This window comes from Chiroxiphia lanceolata, chromosome 9 (assembly GCF_009829145.1).
Source record: "Chiroxiphia lanceolata isolate bChiLan1 chromosome 9, bChiLan1.pri, whole genome shotgun sequence".
Lineage (NCBI taxonomy): Eukaryota > Metazoa > Chordata > Aves > Passeriformes > Pipridae > Chiroxiphia > Chiroxiphia lanceolata.
Window position 1 is genome coordinate 5,960,695 of NC_045645.1, and position 23,190 is coordinate 5,983,884.

At 52.9% G+C, this 23,190-nt stretch overlaps 1 protein-coding gene across 1 annotated transcript; it reads left to right on the forward strand.

The window, feature by feature from the left end:
- Positions 1-15,039: 15,039 nt before the first annotated feature.
- FOXD2 (forkhead box D2) lies at positions 15,040-17,633 on the forward strand. The gene has a single exon (XM_032697012.1). The coding sequence runs from the start codon at positions 15,169-15,171 to the stop codon at positions 16,507-16,509; it is 1,341 nt and encodes a 446-aa protein (XP_032552903.1). The 5' UTR covers positions 15,040-15,168; the 3' UTR covers positions 16,510-17,633.
- The last annotated feature ends 5,557 nt before the right edge of the window (positions 17,634-23,190 follow it).

Below are 23,190 nucleotides of genomic sequence, written 5' to 3' on the forward strand. Positions count from 1 at the left end.
CGGACACAGGTGTGGGAGAACTCAACTCCTCTCCTTCTCAGCTTATTTTGGAGTGGAGGCAAGGTGATCTATTTTTCTGCCCCGCCTCTGGCTGCATCTGCCAGGCAGGACTCCCCACACTTGCCCTTCTGCACAGCCTGGCCCCGGGGATGCCATCTGCAGCAGTGCACCCCCAGGGTGAGGAGGAGCACAGCCAGGAGGTGGGTGCACAGTGTAAGGTGCAGGAACTCTCACAAACGGGCTTTCTCCTCTCTTCCTTGGGTGCCTCCTGTGTAACTGGAATGGAAGTTATCCAAAAATCCCACTAAACAAGTTCACTGGATTTGAAATGAATATTTAAGGTGTTTATCATTTTCTTTCCCTGTAGGAAAAGAAATCCCAACTTGACTACTTCTTTTTACTATTTTTAAAAGTTACCTCTATTGTTAGAAAGGACTTTTTTAAAATAAAGCTTTTTCTTCCAACATGACCAGTGCTGCTGTTCCTCTGGCTCTGGATGGATTTTGGCAAGAGGAAATTATAGTCTTGTAACTGGTGGGAAACGGACTCGTGCTGCTGTTGTGACACTGCCACGTCTTACATTTTCAGTGACACTTTCCAAAGCTCTCTATTTTATTATGATTTTCTTAAAACTGACTGGTAACTCCTGTAAGGTTTACCTATGCAGCTCTTACTGGACTTGATGATTTCCATTTGTGTACGTGGAATGTGTCTTCTCTCTGAGGAAACCCTTGCAGATGAAATTCTGATTTAGCACATTGAGTTAGGAGATCGTATTTTTTCTTCCTAGCAACAAAATCAATTAAAATTCTAACCTGTTCACTGGCCAGGCTGCTGCTATTTATTTACACGACTGCCAGCCAGACTGTCTCACCAGGTTTGAAGGCAGAATTCCCCATCCCCAGATTTAGATTTTTTTTAATTTAAACATCCTTTGGTGCCAAGCTAGGATTTCTCTCCTGTTTTTCAAGCGTGCCCTCTGAAGCAGAGCAGTTTCTATAGTCCTTATTGCATCTTTCTCTCTAAGAAGGAGTTGGATGTTGGCTGAGCTTTGGTGTAAAACAGCATCTTATTGCCCAGTGTCTGGGCACGGCCGAAAGCTGGTGAACATGTGGGTACCCAAGGAGTCAGCTTTTGTCCACAGCTTGGGAGCTTGTGGCTTTTCATTCTTTCATTCTGTGTGCTTCATAGAAAAGGAGAGGGGGATTAGTATGAGAGGGAAGGGAAGAAAACGCTTTTTCTTCTTGGCTTCCTTAAAATTTGGACTCCATCTCTCTCTAAAAACTGACCTAGATCTGTTCTGCCTTCAGCTGAGTGCTGAGTGCTGAGTCTCCTCTCTGGCCCTTCCAGCTTGACCCTTGCAGCTTTCCCTCTGGTCCCAGGAGCAGCTTCTGTGCCTTTACCTTAGTGATAACCCTGCTCAGAAAGGGTGTTATGAAAAAACTTCTTCCTTGGAATACTTTGGCTCTTTGCAGAAGATCTCTACAGGCTGACATCCTCTATCTAATGGAAATTTGCAACACGCCATTCCTACCTGTGACATTCTGTCCGCAGAGATGACTTAGAGGGATGCTGAAATATTCACTTGCAAGGACAGTCATCAGAAAGAACGTTTGTCATAGCTCACATTCATTCCCAGGGCCTGATCCTGCAATGTTTTGCTAACAAAAGAACTTTTGAACTCTTGCCTAAGTATCCAGGGTGTTAGGGCCAGACGTGCCTGAAGCGCTGGGTCTGCTGAGTGATGGGGCTGTAACTCTGCTGGCTTTGCACCATGAACAGGAGGGTTGCTGAAGTAGGGAAGAACCAGGTACTGGCATGAAAGAAAAACAGTGTTGGATGGAGAGGGTGGGCAGGAGATGCCATGGTTCTGCCTGGGTGGGATGCACTGGGAAGAGTTAGCCAAGCTGTGACATCTCAAACTGGGCTGTGCCGGCTCCTCCCCAGCCACCCTGAAGACTTGCAAGAGCAGGGAGCTGGTGTCAGGGAGCTTTCCAAGTTCCTGGCATCTCTGGGTGTTAAGTACTGGTAAAGCCATGGGGGGTCAGGGTCCCTGAAGGGCTGGACTGTGGCTTGCTCCTGTCCCCGAGCTGCCTGTGCCTTCCTGCCACAGGGCTCTCCAGACAGTAGCACCCAGGTTGGGATCTAAGGATGTGTCTGCAAGAGACCCATCCCACCCCTGTGCTTGTGCAAGAGGGGTCTCTTCAGCCAAGGTGGCTCTGGTGTGAAGCAAGAGTCACCACAGTGGACTGAATCCCTGAAAACCTGGCTCAGAGAGAGCAGATGACCCAATTACAGTGTGTTGGGACAAACCCTGATGTGCAGTGTTGGGTTGCACATCTTCCCAGGTCGGGGTATATCCCTGTCTGCCAGACAGCCCCAGCCCAGAGGCCCCTGCAAGTATCAATAAACCACCCTCACCGTGGGCCTTACACTGCCAAACAGCTGAAAACCAGGAGAAACAACCCCCTTTTCTTCTTTTTCCTGTAAATATTAATCCTCACACACACAAAACGCTGGCAACTCGTATTGTGATTGTCATTAAACTAATGCCTTAAGAGTGTCTTCTTGGTTAAGTTAATGTGTCCCAACCAGGCTTTTAAGCTTTCATTCAAAGCTTTGTTTACAGTTAGGGTGAATCTAGCAAATGAGTAGGATTAAGGTGTCATGTAAAGCATGAGCCTTGCTGGGACAGAGTAGTTTTAAGCTTTGTAAAGTTTATACCTGAGCCCTTCATCTGTTTTAGTGTCTTTTCCATGTCCCTGTTTAGTGAATAAGAGGGATTTGAATGAAGCAGGAGAAATTATCACCCAGATTTCAGTTGTGAAACCAAGTCTCCTTTGAAATCCTCCCCTCTTTATTTAGGGACTTTAGGGAATATTAAGTAATGACAGTTGTAACTATCTCGAGCTCACACAAAAGACAGATGCAAAACTTTCTATGCCCTCTAAGATTGTGGAATGAATGTCATCCTTCAGGGTGATGGCAAGAGGTACTCTGGACTTCCCATGGTGGGGAGAGCCCTGTCTCGAGCAGGTAAACTGCCCACATGGGAGGTGGAGTTGATCCTGAACACCAAAGAGATTTAGGTGGTTATCTGGGCTATCTTGTCTGACTTCTCAGGGAGTAACTCTTTGCAAACCAGGCTGATTTCAGATAACTCGGGCTGCACATTCAGAGACACATAGCCAAAATGAGCTGCCACTTTGAAAGGATGCTTGTTTTGCTCTGGGAAGCACTGGCTGCCCAGGGAGAACCAACTGAGCTGCTGCATCTGTCTGTATACGGCAGCATTATGCATGTCTCATGCTCATACCACCTTCCTGCTGCTTGCAACAGGTTCAAACAAGCAGTAAAAAGTGCTCTTTCCAGATTATATTCCCATGCTCTAAATAGTGTTTTCCATCCTGTTACAAACAGACACAGCATTAGCTGAAATTTTAGTTGAAACACATTTCCTGAAGAACTTATTAGTCCCTCTGGTAGAGTTGGATTTTGTCTGGATGCTGCCAGCTGTCCACTGGCAGTCCCAGTGCTGGAAATGTAACACCATTACTAGCTTTTATTCTATGCAATACTTTGCCCTTTGCAAATACATGGCTTGAAGACAGTCAGTGGTGTTTCTTTGAGGTCAAGATCGAGTCAGTAAAGTAAGATGATGGTGGGGATATGGGCAGTGGGTGCAGTGGGACGGGCTGAGATTGGCTTTGCCAGGTAACAGTGCGTTTTTAACAGATTATCATCTGAGAGTCAGCACTGCCCAAGCTCTGAGCTACATCTCGGGCTATCGATGGTCGCTCACCACCTCTGCTACATTATATTTTGGCCCTTTATATTTGGGTCGTTCATATTCGGGCAGGAGCAGGTGATGCAGCTGCTGTGTTTGTACAGAGCAAGAGCAACGCTGGGCTGCCCTCCACCGCTTTGCCCCACGGGGGTAACGCCCCGGCATGGGGGGGTGGCAGGGGCGAGGTGGCCGGGAGTGACAGCCGGCGTGCTCAGACCAACACTGACCTCCAGTGGAAAGCCCTGGGAAGCCGCTCCCGGCTCCCGGCGGAGATGCTCAGCATGTACCGGCAGCATCCCGACCTTTGGGGGCGGTCCTGTTCATGGCTGGTGGGGGGGAACAGGACATCGGGGAAGCTTGGGGTACGGTCAGGATGAGGCGGTGAGGATTGTTCAGGGAGGGTCGTTATTAAACACAATGGATTAAAATAAATTAAATGCAACCTCCAGGCTGGGAAATACCTAAAACACTAGTTGCTGACTCAGGGAAGATTTCAAAGAGGAAGGGTTTCTCTGGCTATACCTTCTTTTACCCTTTTCCTAAGCCGTCAGTGGGGATAGGGTATCGGGCTGGCTGCCCCCTGCAGCTCTTCTCCCTGGAGTGAAAATAGGGAAATAAGTGGAAGCACAGTGAGAATTCGTGCCCTTCATGGAAGGTGAGGGGTTGCTGATGACAGATCACATTGCTGCAGCAGCCAGCCTCGTTGGCAGCCTGGCTTTGTGTTTGAAATGTGCTGCACGGTGTGAGAATGGCAGAGCTGGGGACTGGCCTGACTCTAACAGCACCTGAGCTGCAAGGCTGCAGGCGGGCAGCAAAGCAGCAGAGCCTGAGCATTGACATGTAACACCTACAAGCTCTTGGGAGGGCATCTGGGGTCCAGTCATTTCACAGTCTTTGTACTTTGCTGGAGTGGTTACACTGCAGCAGTTGGTTTTGTGCATGTATTGAATCAGCTGTGTTATCCCAGCACCAACAAGCAGCCGTGGCTCGTGGCAGCTCAGTGTGCTGCATGGAGAAAGGATGCATCTGGGCCAGCTATGTATGGGCCTGGGAAAAGTTCATTTTCCATTTGCATCAGCAGTGCTGAGTCAAAGGCAACAGTGTATGACCTCTGCAGAGAATGGGTCCACTGGTTTCAGGCATTTTGGATGCTTTCCATCTGCACCAGAGACATCTCATCTTGCTTTTAAAACTCCCCTGCTAACCAGGTGTTGGAAATCAAATCCAATCTATAGATCCATTTTCAGGAGGCTTTAAGTGACCTAACCTGGCTGGAGCAAATGGATCTCAAAAAGCACAAAAATTGTCCAAGCTCTCTGGTCACCCTGGCTCTTTGCTCAGAGCAGACCATGGATTTCAGCAGAGGAATTAGTTCACCAGTGCAGGCCAAGCCAACCCAGATATTGGTTATATCCTTTTCAGATGATCCCTGCTTGAAAGACAGGAGAGTGAGTAAAGCTAAGGGGTCTTTTCAGTTTCAGAAAGATGCTTATATGGAGCTGTAACTCTCTCCCAAGAGCATCTCCCATCCAGCAATTCCCTAACAGAGATGAGTTTACCCATGGGAAAACAGGAGGCTTCTGAACCAATCTCATCTTTACCCTTGAGAAATCACAAGTTTTGCCATCCCAAAAACACCATGAGGGAACGTTTTCCTGCCAGACCCCAAATGCATCCCAGCAGAGCTGCGCATTCTCTAAATTTTATGGAAGTGACAAAACTGACCACTTGGTCAAGATGCCCTTACAAGTCACCACAGAAGTGATGGAAGTGGGGTATGGTTTTGCCTCCTGCACTGTAGCCAGCACCCACGAGGTGGCAGCCAGATGACACCCTGGCCAGACTCTGCAGCCCACCCTCAACTCTCCTGCCCAGACCCCACCAGCTGCAGACCCTCTCCAAGCAACATTTACTCCTCCCTGGTTACTTATTGTTAGGTTTTCCATAGTGTTGGTTTAAGCACGTATCCATCTTCCCCCGGCTTGAAGCCCTTTCTTTCCAGGCTGTCTGCTGCTTGGATTCTCCCCGAGCTGATGCTCACCCTCTAAGTATAATTGCAATACAAAGTAGTTTCAGAATAGCGTGCAATAGTGGCTAATTATTTGGAACAATTATACATAACAAAGACAGAGCCAAGCAGCAAGAGGGCTTAATTGTCTGGCCAAGCATGAAATAGCACAGGATTATCGCTCACAGGGGGAGGGGAGGCAACAGAGGAGAATTGCCCCATAGAATAGGCAAGAATCCAGGCTGCTAGAGAAGACAAAGTTTATTGAAGAACTTGAAAATTCCCCGTTGAAGCATCTTCTGAGATGGCAGAGAAGACATGAAAAGGATAATGACCCAGAATATGGGCTTAAGGCACAAATCCCTACACTGACAGACTCCAGGCCTACAGCCGCTTAAGAACATGCTTACATTTTAAGCTGATGAATAGTCCCCTTTGACGGCTCACGTGCTTAGAGTTAAGCTCAGGCATAAGTGTTTGTAGGATTGGAGCCCAGATTTTTATTACAACTGGGCTCTTCTCAGTAATGACAGGAAATAAGAGACGTATAAACCACACAAGCTTCCAGGGCAGTGCCATGAAGCCCTTCACTCCATGTGAGTGACAAGGACCCGTGGTGAGCTGTGGCAACATCCGTGCCTTCCCTCCCTGCCACGGAGCTGGGGGAGCAAACAACAACTGTGCAGGTGGTGGGAGCAGCATGTCCAAGCCATGGGTTAAGAGTTGAGCCTGAGAACCCACAGGTGTGGGCGAGAAGAAGGTGAGGAGGTTGCAAAATGGAGACAGGATCACTGTTAAAAGCAAAAATAAAAGTGCTGTGGGTGTTGCTGGAGTTCAGCCTTGCTTGGGACTACCTGACAGCAACATGCTGGGGAGCTTCTGAGATGATGGGGAAAGTAGGAATAATTTTCAATAAAAGAAAAATGATGAAAATGTATGAAATAAAAATGAGCACATCAATGCAATAGCAGCTCCTATCCAAATATTCTCTGCTTAAGCGTGAACCTGCTCTTTGTGCAGAATAAGATTTCTCTCATGTGAGATCTTCCCTGCTCTTTCCCTACCTCTGAAGGTTTTATTTACAAGGCTTCCCATTTTCACAAGACAGTTACCTGCTGGGCAATAGCACCTGTCCTTCTACTTGAACCTAGATCACTGTTTTTCAATTATCTTTAGGGCTGAAAGGATTTGTTTTTGCTAGTGGGACAAACAGCCATGTGCTGGTGACCGCAGATGTGCTATTCACTGGTATTGGTGGTGGTAGGGAAGGTGGAAGGTGTGGGATATGGATGCTTCAGTGGGCTGACTGACTCCAAGAGGGTATGAGACCTACGGCACCTGCCATCCCACGTGCTCCCATGTTGCATGTCCCAGACCTGCACCCATGTGTGAAGGTTTGGATGAGGGTACCCATCTTATGCAGCAGCATAAGAGAGCAGCTCAGCCTGGGAAGTAACCTTTTCCTTAGGAAAAGTGAGTGGACATGTGGATCTGTCCCACGGGAGGCCAACCCCCCCACACACACTGTTGGCTGTACTGTGCACACCCATATCAGTCCCACAAGTGCTCTCCAGGGCTGTGCTCCACAGGGAGGGAGCTGCTGGAGGAGGAGGTGGCCCTACCACTGCCTCCTTTAGGAGACCTCACCTATGCCTCAGGCATCGGCACCCCTGGTCCAGGACTGCTGCTAGCAGCCACTGGAGGGCATTATGTGATACATACAGCCTTCTTATCCGGCCATACGTGCAATCTCCTCACCTTTCTCCGGTGCCGACGTGTGCTCTGGAAACACCCACATTGCCTTCTCCTCCTTTACACCCAAACCCCCACGCTGGGGGACCTGGGCAGCTGACATCACCCATGGGGAAGGGTCAGGCCAGCACGTACCACTGTGGGCTGGGATGCCCCTCAAGCGCTCAGTACCTTCCCAAGCCACCCCGGTGCCTCGGCTCATCGCCAGTCAGCTGCAACACGCCTGTGCCGCGGCTCAGAGCAGCAGAGCACGGGTGGAGGATTTTCTCTGGAGCCAGAGGTTAATTATGCTTTATTGGATAATTTTCAGCTGCCAGTCCTGGCAATAAAGGGGATTTCCTCTAGATGGCACGCTTATCTCTGCACTGGGAAGGAAGCCCACCAGCCTGCTTCCCCCGCAGGACCCCAGCGATGTGTTTTCAGGGAACAGATAACTTATATCCTCTTATATAATAATTTTAATGATAATAAGGAAAAGGCATTTTATATTGAGTGTTGTTGGGATCTGGTTAGCTGGGTGATGCTGAGTATCCATCTTGAAGAAATCAGGTCTGTCCAAGTAACACATCAGCCTTTCCTTCGGCAGCCCTCAGTGTTGCTTCTTCCACCTGAGTGATCCAGTTTCCTCTTCCCAGCAAGAATAAGCAAAGGCTTACCTGCAGTAAGTGAAAGAAAGGGGGATGTGAGTGTATGTGAAGCCTCAACACCCCCAGAGTGGCTGGATTAATTTTAATCTGTGTGTTGGCAGCCTTTCCCTCTCTTGGCCCTGTGCAGCTCGGGGTAGCAATTTTTTCCAGTGGTTTGAAGAAAGGGACAGAAGTTCACACCAGTATGGAGACACTGGGGATGTGTTTCTTGTGTGATCCTTTTACCTACTGTGTACTGCAGAGCACCTGTTTCACAGAGATGGAAAAGTGTCCCTTACAGCCACACTGATGCTACCACAAAGTCAGCCTGGGATGTGCCAAGGCTGCACGTCCCAATGTGCAAAGTAGGGATTAACTGTGGGTTCTGGACTTCAAGGAAGGAGCTGGTGGCATGTGGAAATGCCAAAGTTGGGCTAAGGGGTGAAGCTGTGACCTGGTGTAGATGCAGTGGAGGAATCAACATCCACAGCCATACACTGGTGGGGAAACAGAGCTGAGATTCACCCTTCTGTGAAGATTTAGCCCCAGACTGTTAAAGTGGTGCCTAGTTTGATAATTTTTCTACCTGGCAGTCCTTCACCATGTAAAGGGAGAGGTTTGAGGGGTTTGATTCTCGCTCTGCTTCTCTACATGTGTGAGATACTTCTCTTCTCTTCCCATACTTTAGGTTGCAAATTTTTCTCTCTGTTTATTCAACTCCTTCCCAAGATGCAATGAGGGAAAAGGAGCCCTGTGGTATATTCATGTGCAATCTCATTTGAGGTCAAGAGGCAAAATATGTTTATTAACCTCTTTGCAAGGCAGATTTGTAGATATCAGCACATGCATGAAGGGCTGATTTTTCACAAGGATACAGCAGATTCACCCCAACCTGATCCCTAGCTGGAGATTGCAGGATACTTCCAAATGCAAAGACTTCTATCACCAATCTTTTTCTACATGAAAAAAAAAAAAGTGAAACATTTTTATATCGACCAAAGTGTATTCCAGTGATTTTCCGCCTTCTCTGTCATTTCCTCCTTTGAAGGCCCTCCCTGTATTGCTTCTGGCCCCCAAGCTGAAGGTCCTCAGCTGGCATTTCTGGCAGAAGTGGACTTTTGTGAACTTGTTAGGTGAGATGGGCATGGGCTGCTGAATTGCTGAATGCAGAAAACTCTGCAGCAGGGATTTCCTGGACACGTTTGGCATGGTCAGATGCTAACATGGAAAACCTGGACTCGGTAACCTCATCGTGAGTTTCTAAATCATTGTGAATCTTGCCATTTATTTAGGTTCTTGCACTGGTGCATTTGGAAAATATTATTCCCTCTCACATATTTCTCTCTCCACTCCCCCCCCCCCCCAAAAAAAAAAAGACCAAAAAACCAAACCTAAAAATCCTTCCTTCTATTTTCAGGGGATTTGGGGAAGAATGAAGTGATTTAGCAGGCTTGTTTTCACAGGAATATTTTTCCTTGTGTGGTAGGCAGAGTTACCAAGCTGGTCTATACACATTGCCATGTGCCAGAGCATAATTGCCTTCCACATGCATCGGCCTTTGGCTAATGTGTTTTTTATGGCAACCAGGAGAGCTGGCTTTGGTGAGTTTCAAAAGTGCACCTGGTGGTTTATGGCCTGAAATCGTTGTGTTCCTCTGAGTCATGTAAGTGTATGTATCTCTTTTCATGTCAGATTGCTGAAGAACAGTACTAAAAAAGAGCTTATAGCAAGCCAGAGTTAATCAGTTGAGTATTAAGCTGTGTATGACCTTGCCTGGTGGGCTTCAAGCCCACATGGGGTGGGATCAATTACGAATAGAGAGCAGGAGACAAAGTTTTGGAACTGCAAGCCCAAAACTAAGGTCCTAAAGTCAGATTACAGCACCAAAATAAATGTGTGTTTAAGATGTTTCCCACTCACCTGAGGAGCAGAAAAGACAGGGAGACTTGTTCTCCAAAGTTTCATGGGGGCTCAGCCCTGCACATGGGGTGCCTGGGAAAAGCTTTTACTGGAATCCAGGCCTTTTTTGGTGTGTACTTTGAGACACCTGCATTTGAAAAGCCAAGTCAACAAACCCGAGCTGTCCAACATCTGAACACTGCAGGGATGGATATTGGCACTTGGCTCCGGTGGTTTCCAAACCGGGAATTTTATACATCTCTCACTATCTGTCACCACCATTCCCACTCACCCCCCTGCGCTGGGAACTCTTGGTGTGCAGACTGCAAACTGATCTTTGCAAGCTGGGAGCTGGCACTACAAGGCTGGAAAAAAGGTCGAACTGTAGGGAGCACTGAAGGTCTGAGCCTTGGATATGGAAAGAAGAGAAATAATATCAAAGGAAATCACATAAGTGGAAAAAGAGCCCCCTGGGGCAGCCCAGGCAGCAGCAGGTCTGTCTTGTTCATGTTTTCAGAGAAGTTAGAGGTCAGCCAAGCTTGATAACGAGGTAATACAGAGAAATCCATCACTGAGCCTTGGGGGACTTCTAGATGCGGTTCTCATCAGAATAAACGAATTTAGATGCTGCTCGACAGAAGCAACAAGAACGATTATGTATTGCAATGCCAACAGATCATATGGAAGGATCTGGGAACAACGTCGGCTGGACTGAAGCTGAATCCTCTGCACTGCCCAAGGGCTTTGCTTCCCAGGGCTTTGCTTCCAGCTAAACTCCCTCTCCAGGAGATGCTCCGGCAGGAGCAGCCCCCTTAGGCGTGGACATGACCAGTGCCAGGGCAGAAGCAGCGATCGCACCCCGCGGTGCTCCGGGGTTGGTCTCCCTGCCCTCTGCTACACCCCCCGGCAAATAACGGTCTCGGTGGATGGGAAAGGAAGGAGTTTTTCCCTGTGCGGGAAAAAAAAAAAAGTGCCTGGTAGTTGTGGCCAGTTTTGCAGTTTGCAGGGGGCTCCGACTCGGTCGGAGGCACCGGGAAACCCAGGGAGGGGAGAAAGTTCGGCCGTGGGGATCCACCTGCTAAAGCCGTCATCAGGGCATCAAGCACCGATCCAACACGCCTGGATCAAACGCCTCACTAAGATAGGCGGGAAAGGCAGTGAAAATCAATTTAAAGGAGAAAAAAAAGTATCACCATGATCGGCTGACGGCCTTTATTATTTTTTTCTCTACTTTTGAGACTTTCTGGAGACTCTCTCCACTCCATCAGCGCACAACCCCATTCCCGTTTGATTCCGCAATTTAACGTGAAATGTAAAGCAGAGTCGGGTTCAAACGGGAAGCGAGGCTGTCTGTAAGGAAGTACTGCAGAGAGGAGAGCAGAAAAATTAAAAATCTGCCCAAGGAAAAATGCTTCCCTCCCAGCCCTGCACTCCCGGGATCGGCGGGGCGATGACAAGGCAATCTTTTCGGGTAAATCAATTGGGTTTCTCTTTCGGAAGACCGCATCATTTCTTACCCCGGCGCACATTAAAACACACCCCTCGCTCCGTGTGTGGATGCACTGGCGGGAGTGTATGTGCGAGTGTACCGTGTCTGGGATCCGACCATCTGCTTTGTTTCTGTCCAGGGTTTCCCTTTTCTAAATCATTTCGGGACGAGTGTAGTTTAGGTACTTTTTCTCGTTTTGATTCGTTTCTGCAGCCAATCTTGCGTGGCAAAGCCGAGGCTAAGACTGCCTCGGCGAACAGGAGCCTCTGGGAGATGGAGGGATCAGGACTCATTCTCTGTCTTTTCATTTTGGGTCGTTTCCGACTTTAACGGGAACAATATTGTGCCTTGAAACAGGCAGAAATCGTGTCGATGGTGGCTGGTCGGGGCTTGTTATTACTCGAGTTGCGGCGCTCTGGAAGCGCGATGCTGAGGAGGAAAGCCACGTCCAGGCGGGAGCAGGACAAGCCACCGGCCGTATCCCATCAACAACCACATCGGATCAACCCTTCTCGTCTCCCCTCTACATTTTCGGCCTCATCGGGGTCCCTGTGACCATGAGTATAGCAGCAAACGGCTCCACCCGAGCCCCTCCTTGCTGGGGGCTCCCCCCGCGGTCTGCCCACCCTTCTAGGCAGGAGGGGGGAGCCGGCAGCCGGGGCAGGGCGAGGGTGTGGGGGGATTGGGGGAGGCAGGCAGAAGACACCCACATGTTTCACTTCGAGCCGTGCGAGACCAGCCTCTAGACAGAGGCATCGGGAGGCAGCCGCCCTGCGACCGGGCGCCGCGGGGGCGGCTGAGCATCTTCCCCCCCCGAGCATCCCCCGGGCGGTGTCCTCTGCCCTCGTCCGCTCGCAGCGCGTCATTTTTGCTGCCCCCTCCCTGCCCTCCCCTTCACCGCCCTGCAGAGGCACAAGGCGCAGCTCCCGGCGGTTCCTCGCTGCCGTGAAATGCACCAAGTAGAAATTCAATCGCCCCGTTGTGTGTGTGGTCGAAATCTCTGGCAGCTGCTTCGGAATTTTTTATGACACTTTCGTTTATGTATGGGAGGCATAACTATTATTTTACTTAATAAAAATGGAAAGCGGCTCGGGTCTTTTCCCTCTCCGCTCTTTTCCATTTGTTCTTCCCATCGTCTTTCCACCGGGCTGATGAATGGAGAGCTTAAACAATGTCGATAGGAAAGATGCGGCATCTCCGAAGCATTTCTCCGTGTTAGCTAATTATATATATAGGAAAAAATATATTTTAGAAATAAAATAATATAAATATATGTCTAGTCGAATATATACATACACATATGAAGGGGAGATGTATGCGTATGTGTTGCAAACGCAGGTTAACAGCATTGAAGAAGCATAAAAGCGAAAGCTCAGGAAAGCTCCCCCAGAACTGATACACGCCCGCGGGACAGACTTTCCACCTTCCCGAGAAACTCTCAGCACACTTATTCATCTATTTTTCCCCCTTCGGTCGAGAAATTCTCCTTGATGGACACGCTGGCGGCGAGGGAAGTGGATGTAACCGGCTCGGCAATCTCTGCTTCCACTGGAGACGCACGGGCGAAGATGTCCGCTTCTGCCCTCTCCGCGGGGTCCCCCAGAATTCGCCGAGTTTGTGCACCGAGTCGTTAGGGCTTGAGTAATTGTGACCGGCATTTGGAAACGGGGCCGCGCAGCTGTTTGGCCCGGCTCCCCGGTATTAGTGCTGGAGATTTTGTCGCCAAATGCTCGCACCTGTTAACGGCAGAGACTGGCAATTCATCACCGCGGATTCTCACACTGCCGAACGCGGCCCTGGCAGGGGGACATCTCCTCATGATACCCCCCTGGAGGAACCCATCGCCTTCCTCCCTCCCCAAGCATCCTCCCCCGGGAAAGCGGTTATGTGTTCCCAGAGACTCCACGGGGGGAAGAAAAAAAACAAAACAAAACAAAACTAACATTGCGAGCGTGGTTCGGCGTGTCCGCGGCAGAGACGGGGACAACCTGCTGCCACTGCCACCCACGGGACATGGGGTGGGCGGCTTCAGCAGTGGACGCGTTCCCCGCACTGCACCAGGGCGGCGGCAAGCGGGGCAGCGGGTCTGTGCCACACGCCCGGACACTTCTGTGGCTGAGGGGCCTTGGGTGACTGTTTACAGGGAAATTCTCCCGCTTCGCCTGCAGCCCGCGACAAGGTGCCTGTACGCTGCCCGCTACCTCCTCCCTGCCAGCCGCTGGGGAGGGGAGGCAGGAGGGCGGCAGACAGGCGATCCCGAGGCCGCAGGATACTCCTCTTTCCCAAGAGTTCCTGGAGCCTGGACGAGCCGCGGGTGGGTCGCCTCGGAAAGTGGTACCCGGCTGGGCCAGTCCCGCCGGGCAGAGATGCGGCACTCGGGTGCCGTCCCAGCACCCCGGGGACACGCACAGCCTTTGCTTTGGTTATTTATCGCTTGACTGAGCGCTACCCCTCGCCCTCCGCCCCGCACCTGCCGGGCGGCAGCATCCCTTCAGCGGGTGCGGGTCGTGGGAGCCCTCGGGGGAGGCGGGTTTCCAGGCGGGGTGTCCCGGGCTCGGTGACGCGTCGGTGACGTGAGCGCGTGGAGAAGGGGAGCGGGGATCCCCAAATTCACACGACCCCTCAAAGGGGCCGAGGGTTCGGTCCTGGCGGAGTGAGGGTCCCTGTCGGTGAGATCGCTGGAGGTCTGCAGCTCAGGGCCCAGACTCGGGGATGGGTAGCCCTCCAGGGGAGAAAGGCACCCTCCGCGGACCTCCGGGCGGAGAAAGGCGGCCGTCGCATCCCGCAGGAATGGGCTCTGCGAGCCTCCAGCACCGCGGGCCGCTCGGAGCGGGAAGGGCCTTTACCCAGCGCCGACCCCCTCTGCTGCAGCAGCCGACTCCAGACGAAGCTGGGGGCAACCGAGCGCCAGGGAAACGGGCAGCGCCTTTCCTCGAAAGCATCCCAGGCGGGGAACACGCTCCCTGGGGACCGGGCCGGGCCCGGCAGCCCCTCTCCGTGCCCCGCGGGGGCTGCAGCGGGCGCCACGTGATGCCGGGGCGGCCGTATAAAGGCCTGGGGAGCGCTGGCAGCAGGCGCAGTGTGGGAGCGTTTCCACCGGGTCCCAGCTCGGGAGGGGTGGGGAGGGGGGAGCCGCCTTCCCCACTTCTGCCCTCCCCCCTCCCTCTTCCCCTGCCCCTCCCTCCCCCCTCCCCCTCCCTCCCCCCCCCAGCTAGGCAAGCAACCGCCGCAAACCCCACTTTTTTTTTTCTTTCTTTTCTTTTCTTTTTTTTTTTTTCCCCCCTCTTTCTCTCCTTTTATTATCACTATCACCATTATTTATTATCGCTGCTCCCAAGCTCCCTGCCCGGCCCACGGGCGCCCCGTTTCCCCCGCCCCCGCCCCGCGCCCCCTCCGCCGCCCCTCCCTCCGCAGCCACCACCCCGCAGCCACCACCGCGGCCCCGCCAGCAGCGGCGCGGCGAGCGGGGCGCGGAGCGGAGCGGCGGCGCCGGGGCGCGGAGTCCCAGCGGCGGCCGCAGCCCTCCCGGCACGGCCCCGGGCCCATCCCGGGAGCCGCCGCTAGGTGGGGGGGGGAGCCCGGCCCCGGCCGCCCCGGCCGCACAACAATGACTTTGGGCAGCAGCGGCGGCGGCGGCTGCGGGATCATGTCCGAGCGCTCCCCGGAGGAAGAGCCGCTCTCCGAGGTGGAGGACGCGGATATCGACGTGGTGGGCCCGCCCCAGGATGGGGGCAAGTACAGCGAGGAGGAGGAGGACGACGAGGACGAGGAGGAGGAGGACGAGGAGGACGGCGGCGATCCGCTGGGGCTGGCGCTGCCGCGGAGCGGGGCCGCCAAGGCGCGCATGGGGGGGTCCCCGGAGCGGCTGTCCCCCGCCGGCGGCTCCGAGCCCGCCTGCGCCCGCGGCGCCGCGCCCGGGGACAAGGCGCCCGCGGGCGGCGGCGGCGGCGGCGGCGCGGGGGGGAAGAACCCGCTGGTGAAGCCGCCCTACTCCTACATCGCCCTCATCACCATGGCCATCCTACAGAGCCCCAAGAAGCGGCTGACGCTGAGCGAGATCTGCGAGTTCATCAGCGGGCGCTTTCCGTACTACCGGGAGAAGTTCCCCGCCTGGCAGAACAGCATCCGCCACAACCTCTCCCTCAACGACTGCTTCGTCAAGATCCCCCGGGAGCCCGGCAACCCGGGCAAGGGCAACTACTGGACGCTGGACCCCGAGTCCGCCGACATGTTCGACAACGGGAGCTTCCTGCGCCGGAGGAAGCGCTTCAAGAGGCAGCAGCAGCTGCACCCGCCGCACCCCGAGCTGCTGCTGCGGGCCGGGGCCGCCGACCCCGCCGCATTCCTGCCCGGCTTCGCCTACGGACCCTACGGCTACAACTACGGCCTGCAGCTCCAGGGCTATCCCCACCACCACCACCACCCCGGCGGCGGAGGCGGCGGCGCCGCGGGCGCCTTCCCCTTCCCGGCGCCGCACTGCCCGTTACCGGCTCCGCCGCCTCCCGCCGCCGCCTCCGTCTTCTCCGCCGCCTCGGGGCTGCCCTCCTTCCTGGGCGGTGAGCTGAACTGCAGGAAGTCCTTCTACCACCCTCAGCTGAGCCCCACCGCCTTGCCCGCCGCCCTCCTCCAGACCCTCAAGCCGGACCCCTCGCCCGCCGGCGGCGGCGGCGGCGGCAGCGGCGGCACCAACCACCCCTCCCGGCCCTCTTTTTCCATAGACAACATCATCGGGGGGGCCGTGCCCCCGCCGCCCAGCACCAACCCCAGCGTCGCGCCCGCCGCGCCCTACCCCGCCGGCCAGGCGGGCCCCCCGGCACAGGTCCTGGCCGTGCTCAGCCCCGCCTTGGCCCCGGCACAGCCCCAGGTCAGCCTGGCACACGAGCCGCTCCTCCAGCCGGCCCAGAACTTTTCCAGTAAAATCACAACCCTCAGCAGCTGTCATTTTTAAAGTGTGCTGGGGACTGGGGAAGGTGGTGGGGGGGGGGAGAGTCGCAAAGCAAACGGCCCCTTTCCAGCTCTCCCCCCCTCCTCCGAAACTGCTCCCATTCCCTCTCTCCGTGTCCGTGTCCCCCCCCCCCTCCCCCCCGATCTTCTTCTGTTGTGTTTAAGGTAGGAAATATTTCTTTCTTTTTTTTTTTTTTTTTTTATTTTTACTTTACTTCCAGGCTCAGTGGCATCCAGATCTGTTTGTCTCTCTTTGCTCGGGGGAAAAAAAAACCCCAAAATCAGTAAATCGGGAGGGCGGGAGGAGGGAAAGAATAACACGATTTGGTCCCACAAACGCCAAAGCGTATTTATAAAGTGGCCGTAACATAAGCTGGGACCTGGGCTGGTTAAATACTCAACGTCTTGCGAGGAGAGAAGGGGGGGCATGTTAAGAACGAAACGGTCTTAGAGTGGAAAATGTTTCCTTTGAGAGATGCGGGTTTCCCGCAGGGGTCCCCCAAATCACCTGGGAAAGCGGCCAGGGGAGTTGCGGACGTTCCCGGTCTCAGCGAGCCCGTTTTTGTTCTTGCAAGTCCCTCTCCCGGGTGGTTTTGCCATGTGTGTCTGTCTCTCCCCTGCTCTCAAAGAAAATGTTTTAATGGTTCGATCTTATTTTTAGTTTCTTTGAAGCTTCGGGTTTGGTTTTAAAACGCACTGTTTAAGGTTACTTTATTTTTAAGAAGAAGAAAAGTTGGTGAAACTCAGGACTGCGGTTTATTTTTTTGCCTCCTTTTTTTTTCTTTTTCTTTTTCTTTTTTTTCCCCCCCAATGAGACAGTCAAATGCACGTTTAAAAGAAAATCCGATCCGTCAGGAAGTTTGGAAAATTCCCATACTATTTTTTTTATCCCGGTTTTCCCACCCCCTCCGTGCGTGGGTTTTTTGGTGTATTGGTAATTATTTGTATATAGATTATTCGGGAGCTAATGAGCGGAGTCCAGTTAACTCTTCACTGGTTGTGCATCCGTCATATCTATTTTATTGAGAGAATCTGTGAATAATTTGATGTGGAAAAGGCAACAGAATTTTGTCCACCGTTGGTGTAAATTAATAAATGTTTGTGACCTGGTTAAAAAAAAAAAAAAAAGTAATAATAATCCAAATCGTTCTTTGCGATGTCCTTTGTCACGCTGAGAGCCGAGAGTCCCGCTCGGGCCTCGGGGAAGCGAGTGGCTCCCACCCTCGGGCCGGCGACACTCGGGCGTTCGGCAGGGGCTGAGCGCGGGGCTGCTCCGCGACGCCTCCCTGCCCTCCGCAGCGGGCTGCCACACCGCCCGGGCCACGGTGTGGGGCCACGGGCCGGCAAGGGAAACGATCCCCGGATATGTATTTTATTTTTTGATAATTTTTTTTTTTTTATTTATCTGATTTTGGTGTCTCCCAGCAAAAAAAAAAAAAAAAAAGAAAACAAACCCTAAAACCAAAAAACAAAACCCTGCGTGTTTCCAGGGGGAAGGAGGTGGGGGCCAGGAGAAACCTTGTCCCTTATTCTTTCCCCCCCCCCCCTCCCCTCCGCCGCCCCTCCACCTCCTTTTATTTTGTTTGGAAAAGTTGACACATGAGAAAATAAGTTGAAGGGTTTCCCCCCCGCACACACGTCCCCCTTGGGCCTGCAGCATTTGAATGACTGAATGAAACTTGATCTCTGCCTAAATTTTGCAACAACTTACAAAGTAAATAAACATCTTAAAGCGCTCCCTTCTCGTCCAAACTTCTCCCCTTTCTCTCTTCCCCCCCCCCCCCTTCTTTATTTCAGGGACCAAACGTGGCTCTTTGGTTTGTTTGTTGGCAGGGACCCTGATCGAAAGAATCGAGGCCTTTCTGACCGGGCAGCCAGCTGAAGGAGAAGGAGAAAAAGGAAAAAAAAAAGCTGAGACGTACGAGGCAGGGCGCGGGGGACGGAGCCGGTCCCCGGACGAGCGGGGCTTTGTGCGAGGCCCGCCGGGGCTCAGGCAGGAGCCGGGCAGTGTGCGCCGGGGGAGCAGGGGGGGATCGGCTTTTCTTTTCTCCTCCCGCCCCCCATCCCCTTTTTATCCTCTGCCTCTGTCTGTGCCACCTCGAACCTCCGCGCAGTTTGTTGATGTTGTTCCTGAACGTGCCGCCTCCCCGCAGCGAGCGGTCTCACATCTCGCCTTCACACACATTTGCTTTTGAAAAGCGATCTTCGTGTCCGGCACTTGGTTGTCTCCCTTTCATGTCCAGCTCCTACAAAAGGGGCTACAAGACTCGACATGGGAGAAAAGAGGAGGCCAATGAATCTATTTTCCAGATTGCCAAGCACATGGTTGGAAATTGAAGGGGCTTTTGTAGCATTTCCCCTTCCTCCCTCCCTCCCCTCTCCTTTTCTTTTGCTTGTGTGCAAATTGTTCAATTGCTCTGGCAGGGGTGTTCCTGACAAGCTCATTACTAGAAGGTGCCAGACCCCTCCTCTCCCTCTCCCTCGAAGTCTTTGATGAAGTTAAAATGCGCTGATAGCTGCTCTCGGAGCTATCTTTGTTCAGCCTCCTTTAATAACCGAGCCTGCTTTGAGGAGAAGGGATCCGAGGGAAGAAAGCGATGTGCAGCGAGGCTGGGTGGTGGTTATGCGCCTGGAAGAAGGGGGGTTGGTTATTTTAGTATGAAGTAGCGATTTTTAATAATCTTTGGCTTCTCTGTTTGCGAAGTGCAGGAGGAAAAGGAGCCAAGGGTGGCAAGAGCGGATAAGAAATAGCAGTCGGTGCCCGTAGGGATGAAGGAGGCGTGTGGCCCCTGCAGTCGCGCTGGTGCAAGGGGTTCTCCAAGTTGGTGGTCTCAGGGTTTGGAGGGATGGAGGGGGGTCCTCTCTGCAGGGAAGCGGTGTTTCCCTGGAGAGCCCCCTGCCCCCACACGCTCAGGGGAGGGGGCTCTGGAGGGGGCTCTGGGACTGGGACACCTTTCCCCGGCTCCGTTCATCTCCTTTTGCCTTGCAGAGTCATTGTGGGTTTTTAAGCCGCGGTCGCCGGCCGGGATTGAAGCTGAACTGACTTGGGAGCGGGGGGATTTTCCCCTCTTAACCGGGAGTCGCGGTACCCACGCAGGAAGGGTTGGGCTCGGCTCCCCGGGGCCCACGGGGGCTGCGAGCGCCGGCGCCGTCGAAGTTTTATTTTGAGGGGAAGATCCCCAAGCGTCTCTAAAATTAGAATTTTCCCCGTTCCCTAAATTTCCCTGAAGCACCCCAGCTTATTCCGTGCCCAGACCAGACTCACGCCGCCTACAAGTATCTGCGTCGCTCGGGGAGGCGGCGGGGGGGGCGGCGGAGACCCCCCGGGAATTGGCTCTCCCCGGTCCGCCGGAGCGGGGGGCGGCGGGGAAAGACCCAGGGGTCTCCACCGGGTCCAGAATGCCCTGGCCGGGCTCGGCTCGGGGGGTTCAGGAGAAATCTTGCCTCGGCGAGGCAGGACGGATAATGGCCCCTAATTACGGGGCTGGCTGGCTCCGTGGCCCCGATCTTCACGGGACATTATTTTTAAGCGTTCAGCGAGGATCATTTTTCACGCCTCGCTGCCTAAAAGAGGGTTTTATTTATTTATTGGAGGGGAGGCGGAGAGGACACCAGCAATAACCGAGCACTGAAAGGAAAATAATTAGCTGTTGCAGTCGCTGCTTGGGAGTCCCTGGCCAAAAAGGCGACCTGGCATTTCCCTTCCGTCCCGTCCGTAGGCGAATCTCCCGGTTCTCGGGACTGCTTTCGGTGGTTGGTTTTGTCAGTGCTAAACCCCGGGCAAAGCCCGCCGCGAGCCCGATCCTTTTTTGCAGGTTTGGGATTTTTTCCCTCTCCCTTTCCGCTCGGCGGCTGTTTCCGAGCAGGACCCGGGGGATGCAGGTTCCCCTACCTTGCTTTGGCTCTGGTCACACATCTGTGGAGATGATTTTTTTTTTTTTTTATTCTTCAATGTGCCCCCACTCCTCTGCTTTCTATATGCCAGATGAAGGGGTCGTAACAAAACCGCGATGCTTTCAGCGTAGTTACTCCGCGGCGGATTTCCGTGTGTGCGCAGCCCGGGAGAGGCGGAAAACGGGGGATTCTCCTCGGGTTTGTCGGGGCGGGATAAAACGATCCTGCCCCGGAATATCCCCGTCGGGACCGCAGCGGGAGGGCTCTGTGTGTGTAATTTCTTTCTCTGCTTTCGCTTAACTAAGCCTGTGTTAAGTGGTGCGGATCCCGAGGAGGGAAGAGAGTGGCCCTTCCCTCGCCGGCTGCGGGTGTGGGACCCCGGCCCGGCCGGCCCTGCTGCACCTCCCGCTCGGCCCTCAGCTCCTGCCTCCTCCCCTGGCACCTTCTGCTTTCCATTACTGCCGATTTGGAGAATTAGGAAAGGTCAAGATCTTATTCCTTTCTCCGGTAGTTTTTTAGTTTTCTCTTTCTAGTTTCTCGCAGCCCCGAACAAAAATAAATCAACCTGGATTATAGAAACCACCTTTAGACGTCAACAACCTTTAGACATCATCTTTTCCAATAGTTCGATCCTTCCTCCGGGAGTGCCCTGGCCTTTCCTTGTGACTGCGCAGAAACTCTCATTTTCACGGTGAATTTAGGATTTAATAATAACGTCCAATCTCCCTGTGCCCCAGTGCCCGACCTGAAAACATTTTCCTGTCTCGTAACTTTGGAAAATAGCTGCCCTCCAGCATCTTATTTCCCTCCCCACATCTCTTTCGGTTTTTTCCTTTCCCGCGCAGAATGTAGAGAAAAAACGTTCAAAAAAAAAAAAAATCCCTTTTTCCGATCTGGAGAGGGCGGGAAGAGCTGTCGCATTAGACTCAGACGCAGGAAAATTGCTTTAGAAATTAAGTTGGTGCTTTTGAAATCCTCGAGATGTTCGCGGTAGGTCAGGGACCTGCGCTCGCCCCTCTGTTTGTCTGTCAGGCGAGGAGAGAGGCTGGGGCTCGGCGCTCTCCCCTCACCTCACGGACTACGGGGTCGTCTTTACTTTCTTCCTTCTCTTCCTTGCCTTTTCTTTCTTCTCCGCTCTCCTTTTTTTATTTCTTTTTTTTTTTTCCCCTTTTTCTTTCTCCTGTATAATTTCTTCCTCTTCTTTCTTTCTTCCTTCTTTCTTTCTTCTTTCTTTCTTCTCTCCTTTCCTTCTTTCTATGCTTATTTTTCTCTTTCTCTCCTTATCTTTCTTTCTTTCTTTCTTTCTCTTTTTCTCTATTCCGCTCTTCTATGTACCTGGGTTTTTTTCACTTTCTTTCTGTTTGCCTTTTTATTTTTCTCTTTTTATATCTCCTCTCCCTGTTAAATCTCTTTGTGTTTTGCTTTCCCCCTCTTTCTCCTTCCTTACCCAATTTTAATTTATTTTGTTTTGTTTTCCTGTCTTTCTCTCTTCTTTTTCGTCTTTCTCCCTTTCCTTTTTTCTTTTCCTCTCTCTTTTGCTTTTACTCTTCATGACTTCTTTTATTTTTCTGTTTCGTTTGCTTCCCCTCTCTTTCCCCCTCGTTTCCTCTTTCTCCCTCCTTCTTGTTTCCTCCCTGTTTCTCTCCGTCTCTGTCTCTCCTGTCTCACCCATTTCGTTTCGAGTCCATCGAGGGCCGCTTTACCGCTCTCTCCAGGAGGTTTCTAGCAATGTCCACCCCTGGGAATCTCTTGTTTGGCCGCAGTGAGAGGGGTCTCCCCTCCTTTGAACCAGGGGAGATACCGGCGGACCCCCTCTCTGGGCTCAGCAATTCCCCTGCCTGTGCCTGGTGGGCTGCGGGGAAGCTCAAGGCGCGTTTTCCGGAGCCCAGGACCCCGGAGCTCACCCTCCTACACCCCCTTTTCACTGGGCGTCGGTACATTTACCGGGGGTAACGCGACATCCCCGGCCCATGCAGGGTTGCAGGGGTGAGCATGTGCCGGTGCCCGCTACCCCCGGGCTCGGACGGGCCCCCACGGCCGTGAGGGGCCAATTCGCATTTTATTCTTTTATTAAATAGGATGCACCTTTGCACCTCAAGCCCGTGGCTGCAACAGGTGACTCTGAGATCCAGGAGGGGACAAAACCTACTCGCGGCAGGGTCTGACCGCGGGTTTCCGATATTCCCTCATCATCCAGATGCTACCTTCTCCTCGGGCGGATGGTACCGGGATGCGCCCGCCCGTGGCCCGGGAAAGGGCTCAGCCATTCTGGGTAGCCGGTACCGAACAGCCCGGAGCCCGGTGGCCTTTCCTGGGCACGGGCAGGCGGGATGCCTCGCTTCCCAACCGCCCTGGCTACCTGCATCCCTTCCCCCGGGATCCCGGTAAATTAGATATATGGGTATGGCGTGAATCACATTCATCTCCCTCTAAGTGTGCCAGGGCAGGATGAAAACCTGTAAGGGAGACAATCTCCCCGATGAGAGGTCGGGCGGGAGACCTAAGGGGTGTAATGAGTTTGTCTGTCGGTTTCTACGTGGGAGACCTCGTGTCAGTGCCTTGGGATGTTTCTAATGACCAGTTTGGTGGTGTTTCTCCCACTCCCCGATCTTTTCTGGTTACCGAGGTTGGGGCTCCATGTCACAGGGTGGCAGAGAAGCTCTTTTTTGGGGCCGTCTTTATTCGTTTCGTTCATATTTCGTTTTCCCTGCTTTAACTCGCCTTTTAAGTGAAATTAGATTCCTCTTTCGTTAGTGCCGCGTGTTGAAACAACACCGGCGATTCCTTTCAC

Bases quoted from the DNA above. Each gene is read 5' to 3' on its own strand.
- FOXD2 (XM_032697012.1), top strand. From the start codon at position 15,169: ATGACTTTGGGCAGCAGCGGCGGCGGCGGCTGCGGGATCATGTCCGAG.